The sequence below is a fragment of the Oryctolagus cuniculus genome, chromosome 15 (genome assembly GCF_964237555.1).
Source record: "Oryctolagus cuniculus chromosome 15, mOryCun1.1, whole genome shotgun sequence".
NCBI lineage: Eukaryota > Metazoa > Chordata > Mammalia > Lagomorpha > Leporidae > Oryctolagus > Oryctolagus cuniculus.
The window spans coordinates 37,742,106-37,757,035 of NC_091446.1; the positions used below are offsets into that span (position 1 = coordinate 37,742,106).

The 14,930-nt window shown below is 36.4% G+C and overlaps 1 protein-coding gene across 10 annotated transcripts in view; it reads right to left on the minus strand.

Moving 5' to 3' along the window:
* EXOC6 (exocyst complex component 6) overlaps nucleotides 1-14,930 on the minus strand; it is a 324,395-nt gene that overhangs the window by 153,404 nt on the left and 156,061 nt on the right. For 8 of the 10 annotated variants that reach the window (XR_011382367.1, XM_051823933.2, XM_070057614.1 and 5 more), the window contains 4 exons: nucleotides 11,252-11,423; nucleotides 9,961-10,008; nucleotides 9,781-9,871; nucleotides 6,700-6,745 (listed from right to left, as the gene is read on the minus strand). Coding sequence is in view for 9 of the 10 variants with exons in the window: in XM_051823933.2 (XP_051679893.2) it covers nucleotides 6,700-6,745; nucleotides 9,781-9,871; nucleotides 9,961-10,008; nucleotides 11,252-11,423 (357 nt within the window). In the remaining variant the exon portion in view is untranslated. Of the gene's footprint in view, nucleotides 1-6,699; nucleotides 6,746-9,341; nucleotides 9,382-9,780; nucleotides 9,872-9,960; nucleotides 10,009-11,251; nucleotides 11,424-14,930 lie in introns of all 10 variants that reach the window. The other 2 variants (XM_070057617.1, XM_070057616.1) reach the window with 1 other exon arrangement.

Here is a 14,930-nt window from a genome sequence, read left to right on the forward strand (position 1 = left end):
AGTAATATATAAGTGCATACCTCAAGCTCTGCTTTCTGAGAAATCCAGGCTATTATACACAGAAAGTTTATCATCTTAGGCACAGAGCAGAAAACAGAGACAAGATCTTGGATCTTTTCTATAAGAAAGCCACAAATCTCTTGAACTTAGCTATTTCTAAATGTAAGCAAAATCTGCATAATAACAGTATGTCATTTATGTTTTGAAATACATGATACTATTTTTCAGCAATCCAAAACCAGTGAAAAGTACAAAAACTATAAAGGAAACATAAAAAGCAACCATGAACTGAGGCTATCATGTAGTAATTACCTCACTAACATGACTGTATTTCCATCTTGCCATATATCTACATTTCCAGTTCTGTACAGCTTATTAACAATATATGATGGAATTTACCTTATAAATAAAATTGTTAAAAAAAGATGATTACCCTATTTATAAGTCTGAATCATAGTGTAATAGCATTCTTACTTTCTTATTTTAAATCTTCAATTTTTATTTTTTATAAATAACACTGGAGTTAATCTCCTGCTATGTTAATCCTCTGACAAGATGTCTGTTTTTATAAATATGAGGCACTTCAAAAATGTGTGTGTGATCAAAACTGAAGAACATGTGAGTACTATGAAGGTTCTCTGGCACACAGGTACAAATTCTGCCAACAGTTCTCATTTCATTGCCTCTCCATGGGCATTTCTACTTCACCAGTGGTCGCTCTATCACACAAGTGGTTACTTCAGCCTCTAGTATTCTTTAAATACAATGTCATGCATACAAGAAAAAAGTTATGTTATATGATTAAGTAAGAAAGTCCAACTCATAATTAAAAGAAAAAAGACAACAGAAGCATATGTACAGATGGCCTAGATCTTGGAATTAATAACAAAGACTCAAGTGGAAATACTCAAAATTAAAAAAAAAAAAACACAAAGAAGTAAAGAATTCATCCAATGAACTTAACAAAAGACTGGACGTAGGAGAAGAAATGATTTATGAAACTTATGAAATGACTCATAAAATTCATAACACTGATAAGAATGACAGCAGAGCTTCTCAACAGAAATAATGGAGCAGTGACAACTATAAAATAATACATAAAATGGTGAGGTAAGGAGATGCCTGACAATCTCTAATTCTATATATAATAAAAGTATTGATCAAAAATGAAAGTAAAATAAGGATATTTCCTATTAAGACATCAGATATACACTACAACAAATGCTAAAAAAAAAAAAAAAAAAAAAAAAAAAAAAAAAACAAAACCTTCATCATGCTAAAGGCAATTATAACAGGAGCCTCAATCTGCAAAATGGAAAAAAGGGCAACAGAAAAGATAAATTAGTAAGTATAAATTAATCTGTTAGAATTATAATTCTCATACATACTTTTTGCAGTATCCATATACGTGTGTCCATGTGTGTGTTTTACTGCCTATATTACACATAAAATACATGAAATAAGAACTCAACAGGGAGTTGGTATAGTGGTACATCACAGTAGGCCACCATTTGCAAGGCTGGAATCCCTTTTTAGAGTGTCAGTTTGAGTCCTGGCTGCTTTGCTTCTGACATGGCTCCCTACTAATGCTCCCAGGAAGGCAGCAGATGGTGACCCAAATACTTGAACCACTGCCGCCACCGTCAAAGACCTTGATGGTGTTCCTGGCTCCTGGCATCAGCTTGACTCAGACCTGACTGTTGTGGCTATTTAGGGAGTCAAACAGTGGATGGAAGCACTCACTCTCACTCTCCTTCTCCCTTCACCTCCCTGTCCCTCTTCCTCTCTTCCTGCCTTTCAAATAAATAATCTATTTTTTAAAAAGAATTCAACAGGCAAGATGAAGACAAATATAATTGTACTATTGTAAAATTCTTACATTATTCATGAAACATGGTATTACTGGACAGTAGATTATGGTAAGTTAAACATGAATATTGTAATTTCTAGAGTAGCTGATAAAAAGCAAAACAAAGAAGTATAGCTAGTAAGCAAACAGAAAATAAAAAACATGAAGATCAAAAGAAGTTTAAAAATCTTCAATGCTAAAAAGGAAAGAAGAAAACAGAACTAAAAACAATGGGAAAAACAGAACACAAATAGCAAAATAATAAATTTAAAATGAATTACAATAAAAATTACATTAAATATAAGTGGCCTAAAATTTCATTCAAAAAGCAGAGATTGTCCACTGGATTTTTTAAAAAGCAAGACTCAATGATATACTACTGTTCACAAGAAAATCACCTGAAATATAAAGGCAGGTTGGAAGTAAAAGACTAGGGGCTGATGCTGTGGTGTAGTGGGTAAAGCTGCCGCATGCAGTACCAGCATCCCATGTGGGCGCTGGTTCAAGTCCCAGATGCTCCACTTCTGATCCAGCTCTCTGCTATGGCCTGGGAAAGCAGAAGATGGCCCAAGTCCTTGGATCCCTGCACCCACATGGGAGACCTGGAAGAAGCTCCTGGCTCCTTCCGTTGATTCACCCCCCAAAATGGCCGCAACAGCCAGTGCTGCGCCAATCCAAAGCCAGGAGCCACATGCTTCCTCCTGGTCTCCCATGCGGATGCAGGACCCAAGGACTTGGGCCATCCTCCACTGCACTCCCGGGCCACAGCAGAGAGCTGGACTGGAAGAGTAGCAACCAGGACAGACCCCAGCACCCCAACCGGGACTAGAACCCGGGGTGCCAGCGCCGCAAGTGGAGGATTAGCCTAGTGAGCCGTGGTGCCAGCCTAGTCAACTTATTTTGATGAAAGAGCAAAGAATGGTCAATGAAAAATGGATAGTCTTTTCAGCAAATGTTGCTAGAACAACTGGACATGCACAAGCAAGGTAATAAATAAATCTAAACACCAACTTTCACTTTTCACAAAACATTGACTCAAAACAGAACATGTGCCCATATGTAAAACACAAAACTCTCAGACTCTACAACATATCATAGGAGAAAATCTAGGTAGTTTTGTTTTAGTGGTGAAGTCTTAGAAATAACACCAAAGCACAAACCATGGAAAATAAAAAAGTAAGGTAAGTTGGACTTCATTAAAATTAAAAACTTCTGCTCTGTAAAGACACTGCTAACAAAATGAAAAGACAAGTATAGACTGGGAGAAAACATTTTCAAAATCCGTATCTGATAAAGGACTTGTATCTGAAATATACACGTAACACTTTCACTTCAATATTTTAAAATTAGGCAAAAGATCTGAATAGACACCTCACCAAATATATAAAAGAAAAGAAGCTTAACATCATATAATCAGGGAATTACAAATTAGAACAACAATGAAATACTATTTCACCCCAGAGTAGAAAAAATTTAAAACAGGAACAGCAGCAAATGTTAGAGAGAATGTGAAACAAAAGGAATTCTCATTCATGCTGGCAATGCTGCAAAATAGTACAGCCACTTTGAAAGACAGTTTGTCAGCTTTTTAAAGGTAAGCATAGTCTTACCACATGATCCAGTAATTATACCCCAAATGAATTGATACCTTCTGTCCCAAAAAACATGCACACAAATGTTTACAGCTATTTCATGCATAACTACCAAAACGAGGGAGCAACCAAGATGCCCTTCAATAGGTTAAAAAAAAAAAAAAAACTACAAACTGTGGCATATGCATACCATGCACTACTATTCAGTGACAAGAAATGAGTTATCAAGCAATGAGAAGACACAGAGGAACCTTAAATGCATATTACTAAGTGGAAAAAAAGCCAGTCTAAACATATTATATATCATATGATTCCAATTATGTGATATTCTTGAAAAGGTCAAATCAAAGAAATGATAAAAATTCAGTGACTGGCAAGGGTTTGTAGGGAAGATGAGCAAAGACATGCAACCTGGGGGACTTTTTTGGGCAATGAAACTATTCTGTAACTGTGAAACTACAATACTGCAATTGTGGACACATGATATTATATATTTGCCAAGACTCACAGACTGTGCAACACAGAGTGAGCCCTAAATTAGTAAAATATGGACTTTAGTTAACAATAATCTACCAATTTTGGTTCATCAATTGCAACAAGTATACCAAACTAATATAAGGTATTAATAAGAGAGAAATTGTATGTTGGAGGGAGAGGAAAGCATATAATTCTCTGTACTTTCTGTTCAATATTTCTGTTAACCTAAAACTTGTCTGAAAAATAAAATAAAATCTAGGAGAAGGTATTTAAACTAGTGGTTAAGATGCCAGTGAAGACATCCATCCACATCCCATGTTAGAATACCTGGGTCTGACTGAGGGTCACTACTCCTGATGCCAGCTTCCTGCTAATGCAGACCCTGGGAGACAGCAATGACAGCTCCAGTAAGTGGGTTCCTGCCAACTATGTAGGAGACATGGATGGAATTCCAAGCTCCCAGCTTCAACCTGGCCCAGCCCCAGCTATTGCAGGCATTTGGGGAATGAACCTGTAGATGAAAGTGCTCACTCTCTTTTTCTCTCCCAAGTAAATATACAAACAAAATTTTAAAAATAAAATTTATTAAGAAATATAAGCAGAATACCTGAAAGGTCACGTCACATCACAGAAGAAAACACAAAAATAGCCAATCAACAAATGAAAAGGTATTCAACAACAGTCATGAGAAAAACACAATTTGAAATCACAATGAGGTACTATTACACATGAATTAAAATGGTAAAACTCAGATAAAATGACTAAATACCTATGTTCATGAGGCTGTGGAGCAAATGAAATTCTAATACACTGACTAGGTAGGGGGGGTGAGTGTAAATGATATAGCTATTTTAGAAACTCTTTAATGGTTTCTTATAAAACACAGTATACAACCATGCTATAACCCAGTAATTCTATTCCTATATATGTGTTAAAAGAACTCTAATTCCAGCTTCCTGACACAGTGCATCTTGGGAAGCAGCAGATGATGGCTCAAATATCTGGGTTCCTGCCACCCACGTGGGAGACCTGGATTGAATTTTGGGCTCCTGGCTTCAGCCTGGCCCAGCCCTGGCAGTTGCAGTCTCTCTCTCTGCCTCTGCCTCTGCCTCTCTGTAACTCTGCCTTTCAAATAAATAATCTTTAAAAAAAAAAAAAAATAAGCAGACTCCAGATTTTCTTCACTCCAGGCATGTGGGCAACAGCCCTTCACTCATCTTGGCAAAAGGCTAAAGAGACAAATAATCTCTTCTTTTTATATATAAAAACCAGTTAATAGATATTAGAGGAATAATAAATTTTTAAGTAATCATTTTATAACCTCAATATAGTAATGAATTAAAGCAAGAATCCTAAAACTATTGGGTGAAAGGTTAAGAAGCAGGACTCAAAGTATCACCTCACAGATCACTAATTGCAAAGGGAAAAACATAATTGTTCAAAAGAGATCTGGTAATCATCTCCGTAATGAAAAGTTCAAATTTAGCATAACCTAGAGGTCTAGTAAACGCCTTCTGCTGTCATACAGCGAAGTACACAATATGACTTATGTCATACTCTTGCCAAAAACATTTAACCCAAATCCACTCATGAGGAAACAATTAGCCAAATCCATAATGCCCTGCTCTATGAGACAACCAGCCTGGACTCTTTTCATGGAAAACAAAGAGAAGCAGAAAGACTGTTCTAGATTTAAAAGGAAAACAAACAAACAAACAAGAAAACCCACATATAAACCCATGCTTTCAGGAAGGAAGAAAAAGATGCAAGACATTTTGGAAATAACAGAAAATCTGAATATTTTACACTCATTATTGAAAAAAATAAAAATAAGTAATGCCCCAAACTGGAAAGTGTAAAGTAATAGTAAAAGTCAGTTACTTAAAGATGTAAGTGTAAACACCAAAATCATCAGTTAAAAAAGGTAAAAGTTTTTGTCCCAAAGAGGAATGGTGAGTGGGAAGTAGGGAAAAAAAGCTATTATTTGAAACTTTAAAATATAAGGATGCATAATCATATAAAAAAGTAATATATTAACAGTATATATGTAAAAAGAAAACAAGACTATATTTAAAAATAGTTTGTTTTTTTCATTAATAAGGAAAATGTCACTATTAATTAATACCAGCTGGTAAAATGTAGGGAAATTCAATGTCCAGCACTATGAAGAAGGATATACACAAAGCTTTGACTACAAATTTATATATAATGTGTTATGATAAATAAGTAGTTATTAGTAAAACAAGAAGAAATCATTATTTCCCTAGTCAAAATGCATCTCATTTATCCTGGTTTTTGAGTGTTACTTTAAAATTGCTCATCTTTAAAATACTGCTATAGCTAATGTTTCCATGGCAATCAGTAAACTATTTTTCACTTACGTATTCATTTGTGTTGTAAGATACAATGTGAACTTACATTAGTCCAGATTGTCAAACACAAATGCCTACACTTTGCTTTCACTTCACAAAATGCACTTAGTCCTTGACAGTATGCAGTGTTAATACATTAATAAGTTAATAAAAATTCCATCGTTTAGGTTCAGCAGTCTACTTTTTCTTTATTAATATCATCAGTCCTTAAAGTTACTTACAAAAAACAAGGGTTCATTATGAAATGGCTTAAGATTTGCTTTACTGAATGATCCTGATGTGCAAACTGCATTAATAAAAGTTAGTGTGAAGTAGAAGGCAAAAACTATATAATTCCCATTAAATTTTTTTGAGCTTCCAGCAAGACAAAGAAATCTTTTTTAAAACAACAGGAAAGAAACCAGCTCACCTTTTTGCATCCATCTGTTCTTTTAGTTTACTGTACATTTCCAGCACTGCATTAAAAAATATAACATTTTATCTTTTAAAATGGAAAAGTATTTTGAGAGATGAAAATAATAAGGCAGGGAAGAGTATATTATAAATTCAGTAGTCTTATTTATATTTTGAGTTAGGCTATTATGAAGTAAAATGTTATAGACATCAAGTACATGAAAATATTTTAATTTCCATGTATATTGAACATCTATATATATATATAGAACCTAGAACTCTTGTATATGCTGACAATTAAAATTAAGACTTTAACCTACTAACAATTATTCTACACAGAAATTGCAAATATTTTTCCCTGAAGTGGAATAAGAAGTTTGAACTTCATGTAAATTTCAGATCAATCCCATATTATTTCCATATGAGAAAGAAAACTGAATGACAGTGAGATTCACTGACTTTGACTCAACTTACCAAATAAAACAACACAACTATGTTAAAACTCACCACAGACAAATATTTATAATAAATCCACAAAGAAAAGCCTTAAATGCTTACAGTAGCTTTATTAATTATATAAAAGTAGAAATAAACAGACCATCTTCATTCACTTCATCCTTCCTATCAAAAGGCCAGAAATACAAATATTCAATAAAACTATCTTAAGCTTCAGTAAGATGACACACTGTTGCCAAAAATGTTTTAAAGCAACTGTGTAGATTAACATTTAACTTTAGCAGAATTTCAAAGTATAAAGTGAGTAAATTATTACTGGCTTATCAAGCCAACTCTCATTTTCCTAGAACAGAGAGAAAACATTTCTGTCCAGATTTTCTACAGTCACATAGCTATTCCTACAGGTCTCCAAGTCTACAAAAGACATTATTTAGGCCAGCACCGTGGCTCACTTGGCTAATCCTCCACCTGCAGCACTGGCACCCGGGGTTCTAGTCCCGGTTGGGGCACCGGGTACTAGCAACTAGAATTGCTCCTCTTCCAGTCCAGCTCTCTGCTGTGGCCCAGGAGGGCAGTGGAGGATGGCCCAAGTGCTTAGGTCCCTGCACCCGCATGGGAGACTAGGAGGAAGTACCCGGCTCCTGGCTTCGGATTGGTGCAGTGCCAGCCGTAGCAGCCATTAGGGGAGTGAACCAATGGAAGGGAGACCTTTCTCTCTGTCTCTCTCTCACTGTCTATGATTCTCTCTGTCTCTCTCTCTCACTGTCTAACTCTGCATGGCAAAATAAATAAATAAATAAATAAATGACATTATTTACTTATCAGAGAACTGTATAACCTGCAATTGTGGTCAGAGTCAACCAGCACTACCTCTGTAGGCTCTCAGGACTCTCTGCCCACCTCCATCACAGCCCTCTACTGTAATATTTCTCAGGTCCAAACAAAACATTAAAATGAACACATAACTTGGGACAGAGCCTCCTACTCTATGTACAATCTTTCTTTGAGGTCTCCTGTTTTATCTCAACCATTCACCTAAATTTCACATCTACTTCATACTATTTCCATACTGTTTATCACATAAAAATCATGTTTTCCTCGAAAAACACTCAACTCATATACCAGGCAAGTGCATTGTTTATGTTGACTTCTTGTATCCTCTCATATTCCTTCTAATCCAAGGAGGAGTTCAGGAACTGTACTTTAACTGATGACTTACTTGTCTTTATTCACATTAGACTGTAGGATCCTTCAAAAGCTGGGCTGTGCCATTTTCAACTTTATAGTTTCAATACCTACCATAATGCCTGATATAAAAAAAAACAGTTCTGAGTAGATCATTAGAAGGCTGGATAGAGGAAAGAAGGTGGATCTGGTTGTGGCTTTCAGGAACATGATATATACATGAACTCAGAGCTGCTACCCAGCCTTGAAAGCAGACAGTAGCAGTGACAAAAGCCTAACTTTTATTTTCTTTTATTTCTCTAAAATAGTCCTCTAAAGGGAATAAGCTGAATTCAGCTTTCTCATTCTGTCAGTACTAATGTTTTTTGGCTTATTACCAGGCAGGGACGAAACATTCAGATTTAGAGGCTGTCTTCATAGTTGTCACAGTGTATCCAATATTATTCACCTAGGTAAAGAAGTGGGTTTCTCAACCTTAAAACCTAATATAATAAGCAGATACTTTATTTACTCAAAGTTAATGTGAAAATATCCCTGGCCCAACAGAGGTTAACCTAAGAATTTCATTGATTCTAAAAAGCAAAAAGCTTTTCTCCTAAGTGAGAATAGCAATATTTTCTTTAACCAATCAAATCTGTTGATTATTTTGATTATAATATAATTTGTATGTAAGCTAAATTACATTATATGAACATTATATAAAACATCTCATTCTATTTCCCTGGATATGGCAATTTAGGTTCCTTTATTTAAAAAAGAAGTTTAAAAATAGGACAGTGAATTAGGATTTAGCTTACAATATCAAGGGAAAAAAATGATATTCAAGTAATCCTGCTTCCTTCTGTTTCATAAGGATATTTCAACTCCAGGTGAAGAAAATACTGATTTAGCCTCTTCAGAAGTTTTTGATGTCCCCACAATAGTTAAGCTAACAGAGAGACCAGAAACCCAGTCTTTCCAAAATACAGGAGGAAATGCAAGAAAGAGGAAAACCTAGCACTTTCGATGTTTTCTTACCTTATCAGCAAAATGAGATTGTGAGCAAAGCAAAACCAACCTGTTAAGTAACAAACAGAAAACAATGGAAAACTAGAGGTAAAAAAAATTAGGCAAATTAGGCAAAGGCAAGAAAATGTAATCAAAAGACACTTTCCTCGTGGGAAAGTTTTCTGAGGGGGAAAAGTAACAAAGGAGGGGTGGAGGGGTCAAACAGCAAACTAGATAGAAAGGAAATGGAAGGTGGAGGCTGTTCTAGGAAACTGATGTGACAATCAAACAGGGGCTTTATAATGTAAGAAAACCATGGAAATTCAGCTAACAGTGAACAGGAAAGATGATCATGGGCCTTGTTGGGAGGTAATCACCAAATAATCTGTAATTCCCATAATAGAGTGACCATATGCTTTTAATATAATTTTACCAGGCCAAGCATTATATTATAACAAGTTTAACTCACCTGGAAGGCATAATTGTAATTTTTCTACTACAGTAGTGATATTCCTTTGCTGAATTCTACATTGAATAATATCTTCTGTTTGGACTATCACCTTAGAAAAGAAAAAAGTCCTTATTTTTAAACAAACATTTAAATAGTATGCACATATGGAGTACATTAAAAATGTATCATTTTTCTCACCTCTTTTCCAGCATCTTGAAACCTTCGGTTGGTATCAGTAACTTGCACCTTAAAAATAATTTCACCTTAGTTAGACAAATATGCATAAAACTGCCCTGATGTAACTGCTCACCCTTGTAATCAGATCATGCTTCATGAGAAACTTAGAACAAAGAAATGCAAATTCAAATTAACTCTACAGCTTGAACTTGAACTTTTGATTGAAAAGGGCTTTTGTTAACTTCAATTACTTATGACAGTTCTTTTTAACAGATTCTGTGGCAAACTTCTCAAATTTACTCAGGATTTTTGAACTTTACTTGCTTCTCTAAGTCTGTCAAACAATTCAAATCACTGACCCAATTGACCACTGGTCCCTTTTTGATAACTTCAATGAGGTCTATGTGCCATTCATTGTCTGTAGGAAATGGTGATTGCATTTTATGGTAATTAAACATTCATACTTTGCTGAATGCAAACACTGGGTGGTTGATTAACATCAAACACGGAAATCTCAATCCACAGCAACATTTTAATGCTGCAGGTGCAGGCAAAACTCAACCTCAAATTTTCCCACATATTAAGTGACTCATTAGGTCATCATAGTAAGGAAGCACATTCTGGTTTATTAAAAATCTCATTAATTTCTGAACAAAGATGCTCAGTGACCTCATTGATGCTGTATTTGGTCTCTTGTTATCTGAATATCCTTTATATAATGGTTTTCTAATCATAACCTTTGAATTCTGTCTGCTAAGCATTCTAAATGTAAAGAAAGACAAATAGGACAATTCTTATAATTAAATATTTTATATTCCTACTGAACAAATCTAAGCCTCACTCAATATTTTTGCTGCTGACAGAAACTGTAGACCAACTTTCTATAAGAAAAATACACTGTTGTTAAGCTTTTTCTTAAAGTCCCAATATTATAATTTTAGAACAAAATCATTTACAGTAGTTTTTAAAGGATTTTGAATGATAGATTTTTATCACTATTATACTAATTGTCATTTTGAAAGTTCTAAAACTGCAAATAGGGCTTTTCATTGTATGCTTGTTTTGAGTTCATGTCCCCGCATGGAAAGAAATCCTATTAAGTCAATGCATTACTCGCTTTAGAAAAAAAGAGATTACTCCTGTCATTAGCATGACAACTGTGTTAATAGAGCATAAAGAGCATTCCCAAATACATATACCCATTCACTTCTTGAAAGCACATTTAATAATGACTTGTACATACGTACTATAAACTAATCCTTGACTAACTTAATGAGAACAAAGGTAAAGAGAAACTTAACATGTTTCTTACCTTCAGTTTCTCTGCATCAGTTCTTACTTTAAGGAGTTCTGTAATAGCATCTACAAAACCCTGATGATGAAAGTTACACATCTTTTCAATTTCCTTGTCATGATTACGGATACAAGCATCTAACTTTTCCATAAATTTCTTGTGTGCATTTGGTTGGTCATCATACACAGACCTGTATGTATATAAGAAAACTAAAATTAACCTCTCAGTTCATCAAAATTTATTCTTTATTAAGTCCAAATTTGTAATAGCTGGTATCTTAAAATTAAATCTATGAACAAATAAACAAGTTTGAAAGTATTGCCTCCAGTAGAAATGAGTGGAAAGTATTAATTTTTAACATTTTTATTTATTTATTTGAAAGGCAGAAATACATACTAACATTGTAAAGAGAGACACAAAGAGATCTCCTGTCTCCTGGCTCACTCCGCAAATGCGCACAACAACCAGGGCTGGGCAGGCTCAAGCTAGGAGCCAAGAACTCAATGCAGATCTCCCACAAAGGTAACAGGAACCCAAGAGCTTGAGCTACCACCTGCTACCTCATGGAGTGTGCATCAGCAAGAAGCTGGAAACAGGAGCACAGCCAGGAACTCCAACATAAGATGCAGGTATCTTAACACCACAGTGCCTTTTTTTTTTTTTTTTTTTTTTTTTTTTTTGACAAGCATAGTTAGACAGTGAGAGAGAGAGAGACAGAGAGAAAGGTCTTCCTTTTCCATTGGTTCGCTCCCTAAATGGCTGCTACGGCCGGCACGCTGTGCCAATTCGAAGCCACGAGCCAGGTGCTTCCTCCTGGTCTCCCATGCGCGTGCAGGGCCCAAGCACTTGGGCCATCCTCCACTGCACTCCCGGGCCACAGCAGAGAGCTGGACTGGAAGGGGAGCAACCAGGACAGAATCCAGCGCCCCAACTGGGACTAGAACCCAGGGTGCCGGTGCCGCAGGCGGAGGATTAGCCTAGTGAGCCGCGGCGCCAGCCCGATTTTGTTTTTGAACATGTTAATATTAAAAGAGCCACCAAACCTCTAGATATATCACAAGTTATCCGAAATTAAATATCTGAGGTACAGGAGATGTGGGAATTTTCAAGTTCAAGTCTTCAACACTATTACTGAGTTAGGTTCACTGCCCAGAGCGAGCATACAAAAAACAATCTGTAGGGGCCAGCACTGTGGTGCAGAGGGTTAAAGCCCCAGCCTGTGGTGCTAGCATCCCATCTGGGTGCCCGGTTCAAGTGCTGGCTGCTCCACTTTTGATCCAACTCCCTGCTAATGCGTCTGGGAAAACAGTGGAGGATGGCCCAAGTCCTTGGGCCTCTGCACCCACATGGGAGACCCAGAAAAAGCTCCTGGCTCTTGACTTCAGATCAGCTCAACTCTGGCAATTGCAGCCATCTAGTTAGGAAGTGAGCCAGTGGATGGAAGACATATTCTCTCTCTCTCTCTCTCTCCCTCTCTCTTTCTCTCTCTTTGTAACTGTCAAATAAATAAAAATAAATCTTTAAAAAAATTATGTGACATCAGTCTCTCAAGAAGGGGAAGGCTGTATGTGTTAGCCGGCAAAAGAGGCAGAAGGTATGAGTCATATCTGCCCCCTCAATCAGGGGTCTTGGCAAAGTTTTATGGGGTCAGAAAAAAGAAGCTCAGATGTGGACACACTGAAAGGGCAACTTCTGGTTAGAGGGCCCACAGCAAGGTCATGTATAGACTGGTATGAAGAAGAGTCCAATCAAGTGAACACTGTAATCTATCGGATCCTTCACTTCCTGAATCTGTCCAATTTTTCTGTTTCCAATTATTTACCAACTTTGGTTCCATGGGGAGGTGCACCTTCGTGTCATCTATAGGTTACAATCCTTTCTGAACATATGTCACTCAGCTATTGAATCGCAGAACGAACTAGCAGACAGGAGATCTGTGTCTGTATGCCTCCCCTCCCCTTCGCCACCTAACTTCTCTAAATCTCAATTTTCTCAACCATAAAATAGGAACAAAAACAGTACCTAGAGCAATGAATAAGTAGAATTTGAAGATTAAAAACACAATAGTATTTACATTAGCATTCCCCAAAATAAAATACTTAGAAATCTGAAAAAGATATACAAGATCTATATGAGGGGGGTCAGCACTGTGGCATAGTGGGTAAAGCCACCACCTGCAGTGTCAGCATCCCATATGGGTGCCAGTTCAAGTCCCAGCTGCTCCACTTCCAATCCGGCTCTCTGCTATGGCCTGGGAAAGCAGTAGAAGATGACACAAGTGCTTGGGCCCCTGCACTTGCGTGGGAGACCCAGAAGAAGCTCCTGGCTCCAGATTTGCACAGCTCTAGCAGTTGTGGCCATCTAGGGAGTGAACCAGCAGATGGAAGACCTCTCTCTCTCTCTCTCTCTCTTTCTCCTCTGCCTCTGCTTCTCTGTAATTCTGCCTTTCAAATAAATAAATTTTTAATAAAAGATTTATATGAGAAAAACCATAAAGCTCTAATGAAAGAACTACACAAATGAGATATTCCATGTTTACAAATAAGAAGACAATATTTTAAGGTATCAATTTTTTCAAATTTGATCTATAGATTCAAAGCAATCCCAGTCAAGATTCCAGAAAATTACTTTGTAGATATCAACAAACTGATCCTTTACTTTAAACAGGCAAAAGATTCATAGTAGCCAACACAGTAATTAACTCAAAACAGATCACAGGCCTAAATATAAAATGCAAAACTATAAAACACCTAGAAGATAACATAGGGGAAAATCTAGATGACCTTAAACATACTCTTAACATAGGATCCAACAAAACACAATAAATTTGTATTTATCCAACGCAGTTGAAAACTATATCCACACAATAACTTGCACACGGATATTTGTATCTGTTTTATTAATAACTCCCAAAATATAGAAGCAACCAAGATGTATTTCAGTAGCTGAATGAATAAATAAACTGTGGTTCATCCAGACAACATTCCATTAGTCAACACTAAAAGGAAACCACTTATCAAGCCATGAAAGGACAAGACCATAACTCTCACCATATACAAAAATCATGGATCAAAGACTTAAATGCAAGATCTGAAACTATAAAACTACTAGAAGAAAACATAGGGAAAATACTTAAGGACATTGGTTTGAGCAAAGATTTCTTTTTGAATATGACTCTATGAGCACAGACAACAAAAGCAGAAATTGACAAATGGGATTACATCAAACTAGCAAGTTTCTGAACAGCAAAGGAAACAATCAACAAAGTGAAGAGACAATCTAAAGAATGGGAGAAAATACTTACAAACTATTCATTGACAAAGGATTAATATGTAAGAATATATAAAGAACTCAAACTGGGGCTGTCACTGTGGCTTAGCAGGTAAAGCTGCCGCTTATAGTGCCAGCATCCCATATGGGCCCTGGGTTGAGTCCCAGCTGCTCCGCTTCTGATCCAGTTCTCTGCTAATGTGCCTAGGAAAGTGGTGGAAGATGACCCAAGTGCTTGGGCTCCTGCACCCATGTGGGAGACCCAGAAGAAGCTCCTGGATCCTGGTTTCAAACCTGCACAATTCTGGCTGTTGTGGCTATTTGAGGAGTGAACCTGCAGATGCAAGATCTTTTGTCTCTTCCTCTCTAACTCTGCCTTTCAAATAAATAAATAAATCTTTAAAAAAGAACCTCAAACAGTTCAATA